General features: G+C 41.9%; 8 protein-coding genes across 8 annotated transcripts; 3 read left to right on the plus strand and 5 right to left on the minus strand.

Moving 5' to 3' along the window:
• Positions 1–352: 352 nt before the first annotated feature.
• On the minus strand, positions 353–3,369 carry IL334_000107 (uncharacterized protein; the record flags this gene model as incomplete). The annotated part of the gene is made up of 4 exons (XM_062931893.1): positions 353–1,287; positions 1,418–2,901; positions 3,004–3,181; positions 3,333–3,369. The coding sequence occupies 4 exons, from the start codon at positions 3,367–3,369 to the stop codon at positions 353–355; spliced, it is 2,634 nt and encodes an 877-aa protein (XP_062787944.1).
• Positions 3,370–3,677: 308 nt separating this feature from the next.
• On the plus strand, positions 3,678–5,225 carry IL334_000108 (uncharacterized protein; the record flags this gene model as incomplete). Its single annotated transcript, XM_062931894.1, has 5 exons — positions 3,678–3,919; positions 4,049–4,109; positions 4,231–4,344; positions 4,468–4,967; positions 5,084–5,225. 5 exons carry the CDS (start codon positions 3,678–3,680, stop codon positions 5,223–5,225), a joined length of 1,059 nt encoding a protein of 352 aa, XP_062787945.1.
• Positions 5,226–5,562: 337 nt separating this feature from the next.
• On the minus strand, positions 5,563–5,796 carry IL334_000109 (uncharacterized protein; the record flags this gene model as incomplete). Its single annotated transcript, XM_062931895.1, has 1 exon — positions 5,563–5,796. One exon carries the CDS (start codon positions 5,794–5,796, stop codon positions 5,563–5,565), a length of 234 nt encoding a protein of 77 aa, XP_062787946.1.
• A 92-nt stretch (positions 5,797–5,888) lies between these two features.
• IL334_000110 (uncharacterized protein) lies at positions 5,889–7,162 on the minus strand (the record flags this gene model as incomplete). The annotated part of the gene is made up of 5 exons (XM_062931896.1): positions 5,889–6,133; positions 6,384–6,446; positions 6,569–6,668; positions 6,865–6,963; positions 7,091–7,162. The coding sequence occupies 5 exons, from the start codon at positions 7,160–7,162 to the stop codon at positions 5,889–5,891; spliced, it is 579 nt and encodes a 192-aa protein (XP_062787947.1).
• A 634-nt stretch (positions 7,163–7,796) lies between these two features.
• IL334_000111 (actin) lies at positions 7,797–9,072 on the minus strand (the record flags this gene model as incomplete). The annotated part of the gene is made up of 4 exons (XM_062931897.1): positions 7,797–7,909; positions 7,982–8,832; positions 8,895–8,963; positions 9,023–9,072. The coding sequence occupies 4 exons, from the start codon at positions 9,070–9,072 to the stop codon at positions 7,797–7,799; spliced, it is 1,083 nt and encodes a 360-aa protein (XP_062787948.1).
• A 1,256-nt stretch (positions 9,073–10,328) lies between these two features.
• On the plus strand, positions 10,329–11,912 carry IL334_000112 (uncharacterized protein; the record flags this gene model as incomplete). The annotated part of the gene is made up of 6 exons (XM_062931898.1): positions 10,329–10,354; positions 10,429–10,452; positions 10,522–10,644; positions 10,735–11,061; positions 11,170–11,338; positions 11,478–11,912. 6 exons carry the CDS (start codon positions 10,329–10,331, stop codon positions 11,910–11,912), a joined length of 1,104 nt encoding a protein of 367 aa, XP_062787949.1.
• Positions 11,913–12,614: 702 nt separating this feature from the next.
• On the minus strand, positions 12,615–13,184 carry IL334_000113 (histone H4; the record flags this gene model as incomplete). The annotated part of the gene is made up of 4 exons (XM_062931899.1): positions 12,615–12,766; positions 12,850–12,926; positions 13,021–13,084; positions 13,166–13,184. 4 exons carry the CDS (start codon positions 13,182–13,184, stop codon positions 12,615–12,617), a joined length of 312 nt encoding a protein of 103 aa, XP_062787950.1.
• Positions 13,185–13,819: 635 nt separating this feature from the next.
• IL334_000114 (ribosomal protein L35) lies at positions 13,820–14,594 on the plus strand (the record flags this gene model as incomplete). Its single annotated transcript, XM_062931900.1, has 3 exons — positions 13,820–14,026; positions 14,245–14,334; positions 14,559–14,594. 3 exons carry the CDS (start codon positions 13,820–13,822, stop codon positions 14,592–14,594), a joined length of 333 nt encoding a protein of 110 aa, XP_062787951.1.
• Positions 14,595–14,814: the final 220 nt, after the last annotated feature.

Genomic DNA, 14,814 nt, shown 5'->3' on the forward strand with positions numbered 1-14,814 from the left:
ATGCCTTGAAAAATAGTTTGGCCATTCACTGCCTCATCCACTCAATCAAACTTGAATGCTGGGTCGGCTCTGTTTGTTTTTGCCGCCTTAGAATGACCTCCGGTCTCGTTCAGATACGATCCCAGCTGTATGTAATATACGTCTACACCCTATGCATTTTAGATTATAGCCATTTCCCTCGTCATCAGATTACACTTGAATCGTGTATTGATACTACAACAGTGCACATTTTACTATGGCAAGACGGGAGATTCTATATCACTTTTCATCAAAAATTAAGGGAAAAGCACCCACCAATACAACAAGTTACACGATTTATTCCCTTCTCACCCAACTCCCGTACTTTACTTGTTCACGATCCAGTCCCGGTATTCCCATTCGACGTATAGCCCATCCCTATCGAATGCCCACCGGTGTTTTCCAATCCATGACCATTACTATTACTATTAGCACTGCCATCACCTAGTAATGACATATCCAAATTTCCTAATAAGTTTGGATCATTCAATTGAGTTTCCCAACCATTAAGTAGATCTTGCATTTCCTGACTTAATTCAACACCCATTCCATCACCTAGACCATTGAATAGATTATCGAGATTGAATCCACCTTCAGTTGAAGAATCCATTTGTGCCAAAAAGGCATTTATGTCAATATCATGTTGAGGATCTATAGGTGTCGATAATAATTCATTTCCATTGGGTGTTATACCATTTCCATTATGTATGACATTATTATTGTTATTATCATTGATGTTATTAAATCCGGTTTGAGATGTGGATTGCTGATTGATCATTCCTGACATGACAGTGCCAAACGAATCTTGTTGTTGTAGAGGTACTGCAGGAGAAGTACCGAAAATGGATGTATTAGGTGAAAACCCAAATACTTCCGCACCGAAATCACTTCCAGTTGCACTTGTACCTTCTCTTACACTTGCTCTTGTTGCTCTTCTAGGACTTGGTGGCGGTGGAGCTTTGATTTTCTGTCTTTTCCTAGGTGAATCAGGTTGTATATTCATCATCGATGATGTTGCAGATGACATGGATGCAGATGTTGATATTCCTGTACTGGACAGTGTATGTGTATCCTTATCTGAGTTCGTACGATTCAATCTTGGTGAGGAACGTAGCCCAGACGCTGGACCATCGTTTATTATCTCGTGCCCATGAGCGAGTTTACGTTTGGGCTCATTCGTAGAAGTAGATGATGATCCTTGTTTGAAAGGTTGATTCCATAATTCAGGCGGACGCATCTTCTTATACTCGTTGAAGTACAATCCGCAATCTAAGTTCATGGGGTGTACGTTAGCATAGAGAATCGTTGCACGGTCGATCGAGCGACAAAACGGGAGTGAATCGTAGATAAAGGCGGACTCTCGTTCCAGAATGAGCTGTATAAACAAGATAACACTCACCATCGCAAACTTTTCTGGGAGTCCCGTCTTTCATCTTTTTGGTTCTCCAGCAACTACTAGTCATCGTCCCACAATTACAACAACCTTCCGTCATATTTCTCGTCATCTTACTTGGGGTAAGGAGAGGTGGAGCAGATGGAGTTGGTGTTGTAGCTTCTGGACTATTATCTCTTTCTTTATCATCGTCTAGAATTGAAGCTGAAGCTAATGCCGATCCCGATCCTTTCTTGATCTTGTCATGAGGTGATTTGTTGATACCCGTTATATTCCTTAGAGCAGTCAAAGCGTTCGAATTCGTCGGTACAGCTTTGAGTAGATTGAGTAAAACAGGATTAGAAGCTAAATGTCTCGCGAGATCAGGTGACATCATTCCGTCTGCTCTTAACAAAGCATGCAATTTTGCACGAGACGGTGTTGAAGGTGGTGGTGATTTCGATCTTGGTATAGGTGGCGGTGTTACTTCCCTATTACGTGCTTGTGAAGGACCAGCTTGCAGCTGCGCATGTGCTTGAGTGTGTTCAGCTCGCGCTGGTTTGTGTGTTTTCATAGGGGGCTGTGGTTGAGACTGGGATTGTGATTGAGGAAGAGGTCGCGGTGCTTGCGGTTGCGGTTGTGATTGCCGAGATTCACCTGTTGACGAAGAAGGTCTGCTTGAAGGTAAATTCGAGCTTGACGGAAGAGCAGGCAAGGATGACGGGGGCATTGAGGAAGAAGATGGACGATGGGATAACGATGAAGATGGTCTGGAAGAAGAATGATTTTGGTGATTGATGGGGACAGGTGTTGGATGCTGGATCAAAGGTCTTATCGTAGCAGTCGAAGAAGCTGAAAGTCCAGGTTGCGGAGTTCCAGTTATATGTGGTGTACCTCCGTTGAACCTATGTGTACTATTGATTAAAGGTGAGGATCTAGGTACTGGTATAGGTGTACTAGCAGAATTTGATGGACCAGCCGTATTTGTCGTTGATCTGATTGGAGAGGAAGCCGTAATAGAAGTTGAAGTTGAATTTGAATTTGATTTTCCTTTTGAAAGCATATCTTGAAATTCTTTCTTACTTTGAAATTCAATTTTACCATCTGGGTTTAATTGTCTTAGACTTATACCAACTTCTAATCCCCAACCTTTTCCATCCAAATCTTCCATATCACTTTCTCCATGCCCATTGCCATTTCCATTTCCGGAAGAAGCTGCGGCAGCCATCAGACCTTCTAATCCACCTTCAGGAGCGAAATGTATATTCGAAAATTCATATTCTCTTACTAATCTTCCTTTTATCAGAGTTGTTCCTATTCCGTTTTCACTCAATACCCAAGATAGAAAGCCTCTTCCTGTCCATGACAATGTATTGGAAGATGCATCTCCAGATCCAAAACCAGGTGAATTCGGATTTGGAAATGCTCTGGCAGAAGAAGGTCGATGCGTTGTTGGATCCAGATTGTACACTGAGAAATCTAGCGATGTTGTATTTGGTATACATTCGGGACTGACACAACAAAGAGAGTCAGTAAGATTGAGGTGCACCTTATACTAGATCATGAACGGTTGGAGGAAGATAAATTTCGAATTGAGCTTTAGGAATACTTACCTCGCAAAACATATTCCCCGAGCTACAGATTTCAACGTACAACTACCCAACGAACCTTCACTTCCATTCCCGCTGATAGTACCAGCCGATGATCCTGGATGCACATATACATCTTGACGATCGTGTAGTATCGTGAGGTATGATTGAGTGGATGTGTCGATATTGTATAATACTTTCACTGTTGTGGTAACGGTCATACATACAGCGGGAACATGAAAGAGGAAAAAGTTTTGTTGACGCGTTCGAAAGGATGAGGAAAGTTTAAAAACACGTTAGCATGTTCAGTATTGACGGTGTGAGAGCACAAGTAGAACAGGAGAAAGACTTACCTGGTAGGGAATGGATCTTGCCTGGGGAAGGAGGCATCGTGCTGTGTGATGAGCAACAACGATGATAGCGAGAGTTATGATATGGTATTGGAGAGTTAATGTCTGTAAATTCAAGTAAACATGTTTAATCGAGGAAAGGAATTTTGGGAACAAGTGAGTATCAACAATCGAAGACGGAATCAAATCCACTATGGGACATAACCCCCCGTCTATGCTATTACCCGGTTCAAAAACATCCCCCTTCATCTCATTTCCCATTTGCATATCGAGCAACTATACAGCGACCAACAGTGGGGTAGACCATATGATGCTCACTATTATACTGAGGGTATATCATTTATCAATATGAATACGTCAAGACCTTATCTGCGATTGAAGACTCCTCAATTCTCACATCACAACATATCGTTCTCGCCGTATTTCGAAAATCGATTAGCTTTGGCATCAGGAGCGAATTTTGGATTAGTTGGAAATGGTAGAATACACATAATCGATTTAGATCCAAATATACCTGGAGGATTGAAATTGGTTAGATACTTTGAGACTAGAGATTGTGTTTTTGATATTGCATGGAGTGAATCGCATGAGTGAGTAGTGTATAATCTAATTCCTGTATCGTTGTTACAATAGTAGTAGTATGTGTAGCTGATTTAGCCGAATCTGACATCTGATGTCTGACTTTTGATATTTGCCATTTGCTATTTGGGAAAGAAAAGAAATCAAATCGTAGCTGCTTGTGGAAATGGTGCGATCAAAATGTTCGATGTTACTTTAGAGGTAAGTGTTATCGTTCATCATCCTCAAGGATTTGATAGATTCATAATTCCTGTCCCATTTCACTTCAACTCTCTGTTGGACGGTACATGGCCGTAACACTGATACTTGGGGACATCGATAGGGCCTTCCAATCAAATCATGGCACGAACATTCAGCGGAGATAATGTCAATAGAATGGAATAATTTACAAAAAGATACTTTTGTAACTAGTTCATGGGATCAGACGATCAAGATAGTGAGTCGTCAACAACTTGTATTTCGGGCCTTTCTCTTTCACCTCTGCGTGAATGGTATCCGATCAGAAATGGCTAATCAGATCAATCGTTGATCGTTCGCTGACAAGATCAATCTCTCGTAGTGGACATCATCAAGATCAACATCTCTATTGACAATACAAGCTCATCAAGGTCAAATATATAATGCTACATTTTCACCTCATTCACCTTCTATACTAGCTACTTGTTCTTCTGACGGCTTGATCAATATATTCGATCTTCGTTCTCAATCCTCCTCATCCTCATCGTCATCATCATCCGCTTCAGCTTCAGCTTCTGTGGCTAAACCAGCATTGAGTATTCCAGCTGGAATAAGTACAGGTACAGGAGGAGGTTTTGGAAATCCAATTGAGATCTTATCTTGTGATTGGAATAAATACGATCCCAATCTATTGGCTTCATCTGATAAAAATGGTTCGATCAAACTGTGGGATATGAGATCGGTCAGTAATAACGTAAATGGAAATATAGAAAGAAATGGAAGGCAAATTGGTAAACATCATTTAGCCACTAGGAAAATCGCTTGGTCTCCTCATAAAAGAGATATAATAGCTAGTACAGGATATGATATGACTTGTAAAGTGTAAGTACTTCACAAGGATATACTCTGTCCACTCATTTCAAGCAAACATAATATATATATTGACTGTCTAAATCCTTCTTCATCACTTGTCACTGGTCACTTGTCACTCAACATAGATGGAATATCAATAGCCCAAATCCAATACATGTCCATTCGGAACATACTGAATTCGTTATGGGTATTAATTGGGCTTTATTCGATCCTGGTTTATTAGCTAGTGCAGCATGGGATGAAGAAGTTCATCTGTACAGAGTTTAGTCTACCTACGGGAGAATGGAGACATCGTGGCATGTTAGTGAATGATAAGGAGAGAAGAGGATACTCATTTAGTAGTAAGACCATCAAATTATGAACCCACAAAGCATTGTTGTATATTATTATGTATCATCATCGTTGGTTCAATTCAAGTAGTGGCCATGTTGAAAAGTATTACGGTTATAGTATAATGCATAAGCTTGTAACATATTAGAATAAGATTTCTCAGATGTTGACGATCAAAACAACATAAATTACTTGTAGGTGTACTATAATTTTATTTCTACTCCTCATTCCCTCGGCCTGATACCTCATTTGATCAATCAATGAGCTTACCAGTTCAAGTTCGAGGGTAGAGCCCACCACGCTCTGGCCAATTCTTCACCACGATTTTCCAATCACATCCACTTCCACTTCCACTTCCACTTCCACTTCCACTTCCACTTCCACTTCCACTTCCACTTCCACTTCCACTTCCACTTCCACTTCCACTTCCACTTCCACTTCCACTTCCACTTCCACTTCCACTTTCACTCCCATTTCCACTTCCACATCCACTTCCAATTGTTTCCATTTCCACCTCCTCTTCCAGAAGCAAATGTAAAAGGTCGACTTCCCACCACTTGATTCTTCAGGATCTTTTAATCCCCTTCATGTCAGATTGGTTTATTGATCTTTTTTACCTTCGACGACCGTGACATCAATTGCTTTTTGTTCTCTCTCTTCCTGTCTCCTAGCGTATTCCTGACCGATTTGCATTCCGATTACGCCCACGGTCAAAAGACCAACGAGGGCATTGGCAGCCGATAATACTCTGACAGCTTCCACTTTCTCCGATTCGGTAGGAGCGATTTCTCGTGGTGGAGGAACGGGTAAGATCGAATACGTAGTTGTGGTCGTTGATTCTGGAACTAAACGAGGTGGGTTTACATACACACGCACGCACGCAAAGATTAGCTGATGACTTGAGAGCCTTTTTTTTTTTAAGAAAGGGATATTGCGATATGACAGTTAAATGTTTTTGGTAGGTATTGATCCGAGACAGGAAGAAAGGAATCGGGGAAAGGCAAGTAACAAGTAGGAAGAGATGTTGATCAAAATCCAAGATATGATACAATGATACAATATAGAATGATAGAATGATAAAATGATAAAACTCACGGAATGTTCTTAAACTTTGAATATGAACAGTCAAATATAAAACGATAGTAGCAGTGTGCATAGCTAATGATTAAAGCGTAATCACGATTTGATTAACAGTCAGCAGCCTTATTCCCTTGTATTTCTTTTCACTGATACTGATACTGTTATGGGTGCTGCTCTCTCTGATGACAATGACAACTCACCGATAGAACTTCCATCAAAGAACATTGCGCTTTCATTCCATTTATGAAGTTTCACTAATAAAGCGACGAGAGGTAAACCCAACGCTACATGGAACAAGGCCTATATTCATTCCGCACCGTCAGTTCAGCTCAGCTCAGCTCAGTTCAGCTCAGCTCAGCTCAGTTCAGCTCAGCTCAGCTCAGCTCAGCTTAGCTTAGCTCATCAATGAAAATAGATTTGGTGATGACTACGATTACACAAACCAAATGAAGATATCTGAAAAGCATTCAAGCATTCATTCATTCAACTAACTCACCTTGACTGCACCTGGAGCTTCCCACCAAATTTCATAAAACGTATAAGCATTTTGAATAGCTTCATCCGTTACTGGCATGTAAAGTAATGGTATATCGACCTGCACAAACGCAGAAAATACAAACTCCTCTCATTAGCACAATGTTCCCTCGATCAGGAAGAGGAGACCTCAAATAACTAGGGATATCAAAAACAGAACAGAACAGAACAAAACCATAACAACTCACCACTTGACAGACAAATACCATCCCTAATACAAAGGAACATGATCCCAACACTACTGATTGTGCGAATCCCATTTTTCTGATTTATATCACTGTTTATATATATGTTGAGATTTGAAGGATATACTTGTGATTGTAAGTTGATATGTTTGTTACAGATGAAGGATGTCTTGAAGTATCCCCCATCCCATACCTTTGTGAATCCTCCCACTTTGCGATGATCTTCTTATCTTTTCGCTTAACTTCTTAACAATCAGTCTGATTTTACCGCTTGCAGTAGTAACTGGGAAATGGGACAAAAGTGCCACACATATCTGGGGTAAACATCTTCCATCTTCTTGCATGATCATACAATCAGTTAGTAGGTCAGATAAATCCTAGAGACAGCGCTCTCTTCAACGCTGTTTGCGCAACATCGACACTCAAACAGGTCAAGTAGGTGAAACACTTATTAAACAAACTATTCGGCATCAAAATTCATTTTTCGTTCACACATATAGTTTTTAAAGTAAGTTCAAAAAGAAATAGAGAAAAGTATAAGAATTGATCCAGTTTAAAACCACTCTTTCCGACAATACAATTTCCTCCCAAGTCTTTCGAGGGTCTGGAAAAGTGATTATCAGTATAACAAGTCTACTCATGTCGAACTGAACGCGAACCATCAACACTCACAGTAAACCAACCAATTCTTTTAATCCGCACCTCACGCTTAGAAACATTTTCGGTGGACGATGGAAGGTCCAGATTCGTCGTATTCGGACTTGGCGATCCACATTTGTTGGAAAGTGGAAAGAGAAGCAAGAATAGAACCACCGATCCAGACTGAAAATAGTAGAAATAGTCAGCTTGAGCGATCCCAAAGTAATGATTCCGATGTGTATTGTTTTCACTTACCAGAGTATTTTCGCTCGGGGGGAGAAACAATCTTGACTTTCATAGATGAAGGGGCAAGAGCAGTGATTTCCTTTTGCATTCGGTCGGCAATACCGTTGTACATGGTGGTACCACCAGACATGACGATGTTACCGTAAAGGTCTTTTCTAATATCCAAATCACACTTCATGATAGAGTTGTAAGTGGTTTCGTGAATACCAGCAGATTCGAGACCAAGGAATGAAGGTTGGAAGAGAGCTTCAGGACATCTGAATCGTTCGTTTCCGATGGTGATAACTTGACCGTCAGGAAGTTCGTAAGACTTCTCAAGTTGAGATGATTGAGCAGCGGTTTGGAGTTCTTGCTCAAAGTCAAGGGCGACGTAACAAAGTTTCTCCTTGATGTCTCGGACGATTTCTCGTTCAGCGGAAGTGGTGAAGGGGTAACCTCGCTCCATAAGAATCTTGACGAGGTAATCAGTCAAATCTCGACCGGCAAGATCCAATCGAAGAATAGCGTGAGGAAGGGAGAAACCTTCGTAGATTGGTACAGTGTGGGAAACACCATCACCAGAGTCCAAAACAATACCGGTGGTTCGACCGGAAGCGTAAAGGGAAAGAACGGCTTGGATAGAAACGTAGAATGCTGGAGCGTTGAAGGTCTCGAACATGATCTGAGTCATCTTCTCTCTGTTTTGTTTAGGGTTAAGAGGAGCTTCGGTAAGTAAGACGGGGTGTTCCTCGGGAGCTACTCGAAGTTCGTTGTAGAAGGTGTGGTGCCAAATCTTTTCCATGTCATCCCAGTTGGTAACGATACCGTGCTCAATGGGGTATTTAAGGGTAAGGATACCTCGTTTGGATTGAGCCTCGTCACTATTGAGCCAACGATCAGTCTTAGCACTGCATACAAGTACCATATGAGAGATGATACTCACCCAACGTAAGAGTCTTTTTGACCCATACCAACCATTACACCTTGGTGTCGGGGTCGACCGACGATGGAACTGTTGAATGCTTATCAGCACAGCTTTTCGCATTGATCTGAGACTTCCAGTCTACTTACGGGAAAACAGCTCGGGGAGCATCGTCACCGGCGAAACCAGCTTTACACATACCGGAACCATTGTCAATGACCAAGGCGGCAACTTCGTCCTCCCTGCGATATAAAAGGTCAGTTCAAGCTTTCATGATGGGAGAAGATGCGCTACCGGCCAACTCACATTGTGATAGTCTATTTACTGTAATTTTGGAGAAGCAAAACGCGGTATCAGCTATACTTTCAATGGTACTGTTCAGGAAAAGATCAAGGTAGAGGGAAGAGTCTGAGAGGAAGCCACGGTGATAATCCAGCTTCTATAGCTCCAACCGGCTCGAGCGAGTTACTCAACACGACTTAGATAGTTTAGCGGTAGCCAAGACTACCGAAATGCCCATTGAATCTCTCAAGACGAGAGGACGCAAGGCAGTGGGTGATGAGCATCGCCTTGGCTGGGGAAAGGGACATGATGGAATGGATGGAATGGATGGATCATGAGGTGTCACCCGGGAAAATGAATGAACAATGACATGTCACACCTTGCCCGTAGGTCTATGTCCGCCCACCGCGGTACAGTTGATACTGCATGTTTAGGACGGTGATGTGGAATTGGGGAGTTGGGATGGTATATGGGACAGGAGAGGGTGCTTGAAGTACCAGAGAAGATGTCGATCGTTGATCATAGGATGATGTAGTCCGTGATCCCCCTCTTTCTGATATCTCTCCCACTCCATCCCTCCACGTCATACTCCCATCGAATAGATGAGACGGGGTAACTCACGAAGTGTTAGGGTGAAAGAGTCTAAGTGAGAGTGAGGTTGGGAAATGAACCGTTTGTTTGGATTGGTCGTTTACTTGATTAAAGTCGATACAAATGATTGATGATGATGATGATGATGATGGTGGTGAGGTTGGTCAGTGTGGTATCGTGTGGGTGGAACGAAGGGGGAATTGTGGCTGTGGGATAGATAGGTGGGTTTACGCGGGGGAACACTCACAAACAGCACTCACTGTATTCAAATGACGGTCATAGCTCAATTCCACTTTTACCCTGAAATTCAAGCTCGCCCTTCACATCGGAATTATGGTATTAGACTTGAACCGGAGTTATGACGTGGCACTTTTTTCATCTACCCTTTTGATCCCGTCACTTGCTGGCGCGTCGTTAAGAGTAAGAAGTTGAGTGACGTCTTGTATCGAGAGGTGGAATATGTTCAGACATTCGTTCAGAATACTATACTCTACCTATACTTCATCTGGAATAAATAGCCATCAATCAATTTGTCTGTTCCATCACGCCAGCCCGAAGCCTACTCAGAAGATTCATATCAATATGCCTCTCGAATCATGTATGCTAGTGTAAGTGACTCAGTATCATCGATCTCCTCATCTAAGTGTTACCAGAGCTAATTGCTTACCTTCTTTTTGAATAGGCTCGATAACAGCGAGTATATGAGGTATGTAATCAGTCGTTCCCATTGCATCTAATCATTCGGTGGAGCTGATCGAGGATCGCCTTGTTTCAGGAATGGGGATTATCCACCTACACGATTTCAAGCTCAAGCAGAAGCTGTATCGACTGTATTTACAGCAAAGACAGATTCGAATCCTGAAAGTGCAGTTGGATTGATGACTATGGCTGGAAAGTCGTAAGTATGGTCACATGATGGTGGGAATGTCTGCATTGTGGATTGTTTGTATGCTGATCATATTTCCTTACTCGATTTAATCGTGAACAGCCCATCATTGTTAGTGACGCCAACAAACGATTTGGGTAAATTACTATCATCTTTATCAAAAGTTCAAATATCAGGTATATCATCATTATCAACATCGATTTCAATCGCTCAACTAGCCTTGAAACATCGTGAGAACAAAAATCAACGTCAACGTATTGTCGTTTTCGTTGGATCACCATTAGATGATTCAGCAGACAGTTTGATCAAATTAGGTAAAAAATTGAGAAAAAATAACGTATTGATTGATATCGTTACTTTCGGTGAAGAAGGCAGAGAGAATGATGAGAAATTAAGAGGATTAGTCGAAGGTGCCGGTTCGGAAGAATCGTGAGTTTATAATGTACTATATTCTCCTTCTCTCCTTTTCTCGCCGCTCCAATGGAGGAGAATATACAGCTCTCGCATGGGTACTGATACGAACTCGTTGAACATCAGTCACCTTGTATCTATCCCTCCAGGACCACAATTCCTTTCCGACGTAATCCTATCCTCACCAATCCTGTTCGACGGAGAGAGTGCTGTTCCAGGCGGTTCAGGTGGAGGTGGAGAAGGTGGTTTCGGTGATGATGGTATTGATCCTAATATGGATCCAGAATTGGCTATGGTGAGTTTAAAGCGATTGCATGCTGCACTCAGATCCGCCTCGATAAACCCATAATCTTGATATTCCATACACACCTGACACTCTGCCTATGTTTGTCTTATTGACGACTAATGACGTTTATCTTCCTCTTCCATCGTAGGCTATTCGGATGTCTTTACAAGAAGCTCAAGAAGCAGCATCACGTTCCAACCCACCTGCGACAACCTCCACGAGTGAAACTCCAGCTGTAGCTGCAGCTGTACCTTCTGCAGGACCATCAGCGTCTACCCCGCCAGCGGAAGGTGCGGCTTCAGGCTCAGCAACGCTTTTACCTTCCGCTATGACAGCCCCATTATCAAACCCAAACGATTCTGATATCCCGATGGTTCCAGGAGACTCAGGAATCACACCCAATGACGACGAGAATGACAACGACGACGAAGACGAGGAACTAAGGCAAGCAATGGCTTTAAGTAGGGGTGAAGACGTTGATATGGATGATGATGATGAAGAAGATGAGGAAGAAGCTATCGCAAGAGCTATAGCGATGAGTTTGGAAGGAGGTAAAGATGATAATAAGAAAGATAATAAGTAGAATGATTTTGTCTAAATGTATCATTGTACATAATTGAATATCACAACACAATGAGAAGAGAGAGACACTTAGAAAACGTATGCCCAAAAAACATCATGCATCAAAACGAATGCATATAATCTGAAAAGACATTACCGTGATTGAAGACGAAGTGGTAAACCACAATAGTCACAAGAGCAATGAACACCATAGTGTGGGGAATTGGAATCTAGCGCGCTACACTCTATGCGTTTCGTTGATTTAATCGGATTACCCACGAACGTCTCATACAGCAGGTTCCGTGGATCCACGCGGGTGAATACCTGCTTTCGCAATCAGAGTAGTAGAACAGATTGAAAAGCGATGCAAATGACTGTTCAAAGAGGCTGATTTTGAAATGAAAGAAACATATCAATTGGTAAGGAAATACGTGTTGTGAAAGCTGAGCAAAGTGCACGTTGCTACTTCCAATAACGATTTATTGATAGGATACATCATACATCTTTTGGATTGGATCCTATCATACTACCTACGTTGGCCCTTTTTCAGCCATAATAATAATAATAAGAAAAAGCGAAAAACGAAAGATACAAAAAGGTGGGATTTGATTTATAATCCCTACGCATGAACTTCTCATCCCATTCAAAACGATCTTTCTTCTCACACCCACTAATGTTTCTACATCATCGATCAATCATATGTGACAAACTATGTATGAATTGATTAAGCACCGAAACCATATAAAGTTCTACCTTGTCTCTTCAAAGCGTAAACTACATCAAGAGAAGTGACGGTCTTTCTCTTGGCGTGTTCGGTGTAAGTGACTGAGTCTCTAATAACGTTTTCAAGGAAGATCTTGAGTACACCTCGGGTTTCTATTGGACATAAAAGGGAGGGTTAGTATGCTACCCAAAACAATAGGTGAAATCGGAAGTTCAACGATGCATCGTCAACTTACCCTCGTAGATGAGACCTGAAATTCGCTTGACACCACCTCTTCGTGCGAGACGTCTGATAGCGGGTTTGGTGATACCTCTACGCACGACAAAGGGACTCGTCAGCATTTGATCTTTTTTTCCGCTGAAGTGTATTCGTCTTCTGGAATCATGCTGAGAGAAGGATCACTCACTGGATGTTATCTCTCAACACTTTTCGGTGTCTCTTGGCACCACCTTTACCTAAACCTTTACCACCTGCAGTAAAGATAGTCAGCTATGTTGTCAGGATCCTAGGGGCACAAAGCAGCTGATTTTGATGAAGGAAATACTACTGACCTTTTCCTCGTCCAGACATGTTGATCAGTTATTAAATTGGGTTGGGGGGTGAGAGATGGCTAATGATCAAGACATTGGTCAGCTAGTGTGATCGATTCATCGTGCGCTGTGAAGCTGACTCACGAGAGAGAGGTGTTGATGAGTGATATCGCAGATTGATGAGAAGAAGGAAAAGAAGTAAAAGTTTGAGATGCAAAATCCAGTCTTTATATATGATTAGACAGGTGACGCGACGTACAGTACAGTGGGAACGCAATAAAGGGGAACATAAGGGAAAGTGGAGGTCAGAAAACAACAAACATGATCCCCCCCCAGAGAAGAAAGGGAATCACTCGGGAATATCAAATTGCCGCTGCTCGTAAAACAGGACAAATCACGTGATCAGTGAAAGCATTCTCTGTTAATGGGTGACCTATATAAGAAACATGATTTCCCACGTTACTTCCCATCTCACAGAGCCTTACTTACGTAATAGGAATCGAGCGGGTTGAAAGTGGTTATTTCGACGAAAAGATCTCCTTTCATCCTCAACAGTCAGACGAAGTTGAGATATGTATTGAAGCCACCCAACTGAAAGATCACAACAATATTCGAATCATCATTAACAGGGTTGTCACCGTAGACTGAGCTCCAGGTACCATCGGCCCATCTGACATGTCGTTCCTACCTCGACTCCTTCGTCCGTTCACTTCTTCCATCGCGGGACCCTCAAGGCTTCCTCTCAAATTCTCTTCGATACCTCCCTTAAACTCGATTACGAGTTCAGCCTCGTTCTCAACATCATCACCTAACTTGGTGAAACAAAAGCTCAAGTCACATTCTGGATGCAAGAAGAGGTTCTTCGCTAATGCCAATGGAATGGTGAGTATCCTCTCTATTCTTTGATCCAATCAAGAAGAAGAAGGGGGAATGATTGAAGCTGATCTCCTTATTAAATATAGTTTAAACGAGTAAGCTTCAGTATTCTCTATCGTCACCCATCGATCAAATTCCACTGAATGCTATGGAGGAGATCAAGGAGATTTGCAATAATACAGAATGACTTGCAAAACTAATATGATTCAATCAATCTTTAATAGGCTCAAACCGGAAAAGCACATCTGAATACCGCATTTTCAACTGCCCGAATAAATAGATTAGCTAAATCAGTTTATGTGACCAAGACACAGGTGAGCTTTCATGAGTTGCCCGTTTTATCATCGTACATCAGCTTCTATCAGAGGTGTGAAAGATGGAAGTGTACAATTCTAGGGAGAACGAGTGATTTACGTGGTCAGCCAGACAACATCACAGAATGTTCTCAACTAAACCATCGTCAGAAAGAAGGGTTACAAAGGAGGAATAAATTCAAGTGATTGAGCCAACGCTGATTACTACTTTTGTACCCAAATAGAACCGAAAACTCAAAAAGATGTTACCGTACGCATAGTAGACATCGAATTATGATCATGTATATTATAACCCTCTCCACTGCACCTGAGCGTTGAACTGATGACCTCTTGATTAACAATTCACTGGATGTGGACTTGCGGTCTATTGTGGAAGGTTGAATTGAGGAAATCGAACAAGTGATGCATCAGTATCTACATTATAATAATCAAAAAAAGTATAAACTACAAATAAGGCAGCAGTGTTTGCTCTGTTATCCT

Source organism: Kwoniella shivajii, chromosome 1 (genome assembly GCF_035658355.1).
Source record: "Kwoniella shivajii chromosome 1, complete sequence".
Classification (NCBI taxonomy): Eukaryota; Fungi; Basidiomycota; class Tremellomycetes; order Tremellales; family Cryptococcaceae; genus Kwoniella; species Kwoniella shivajii.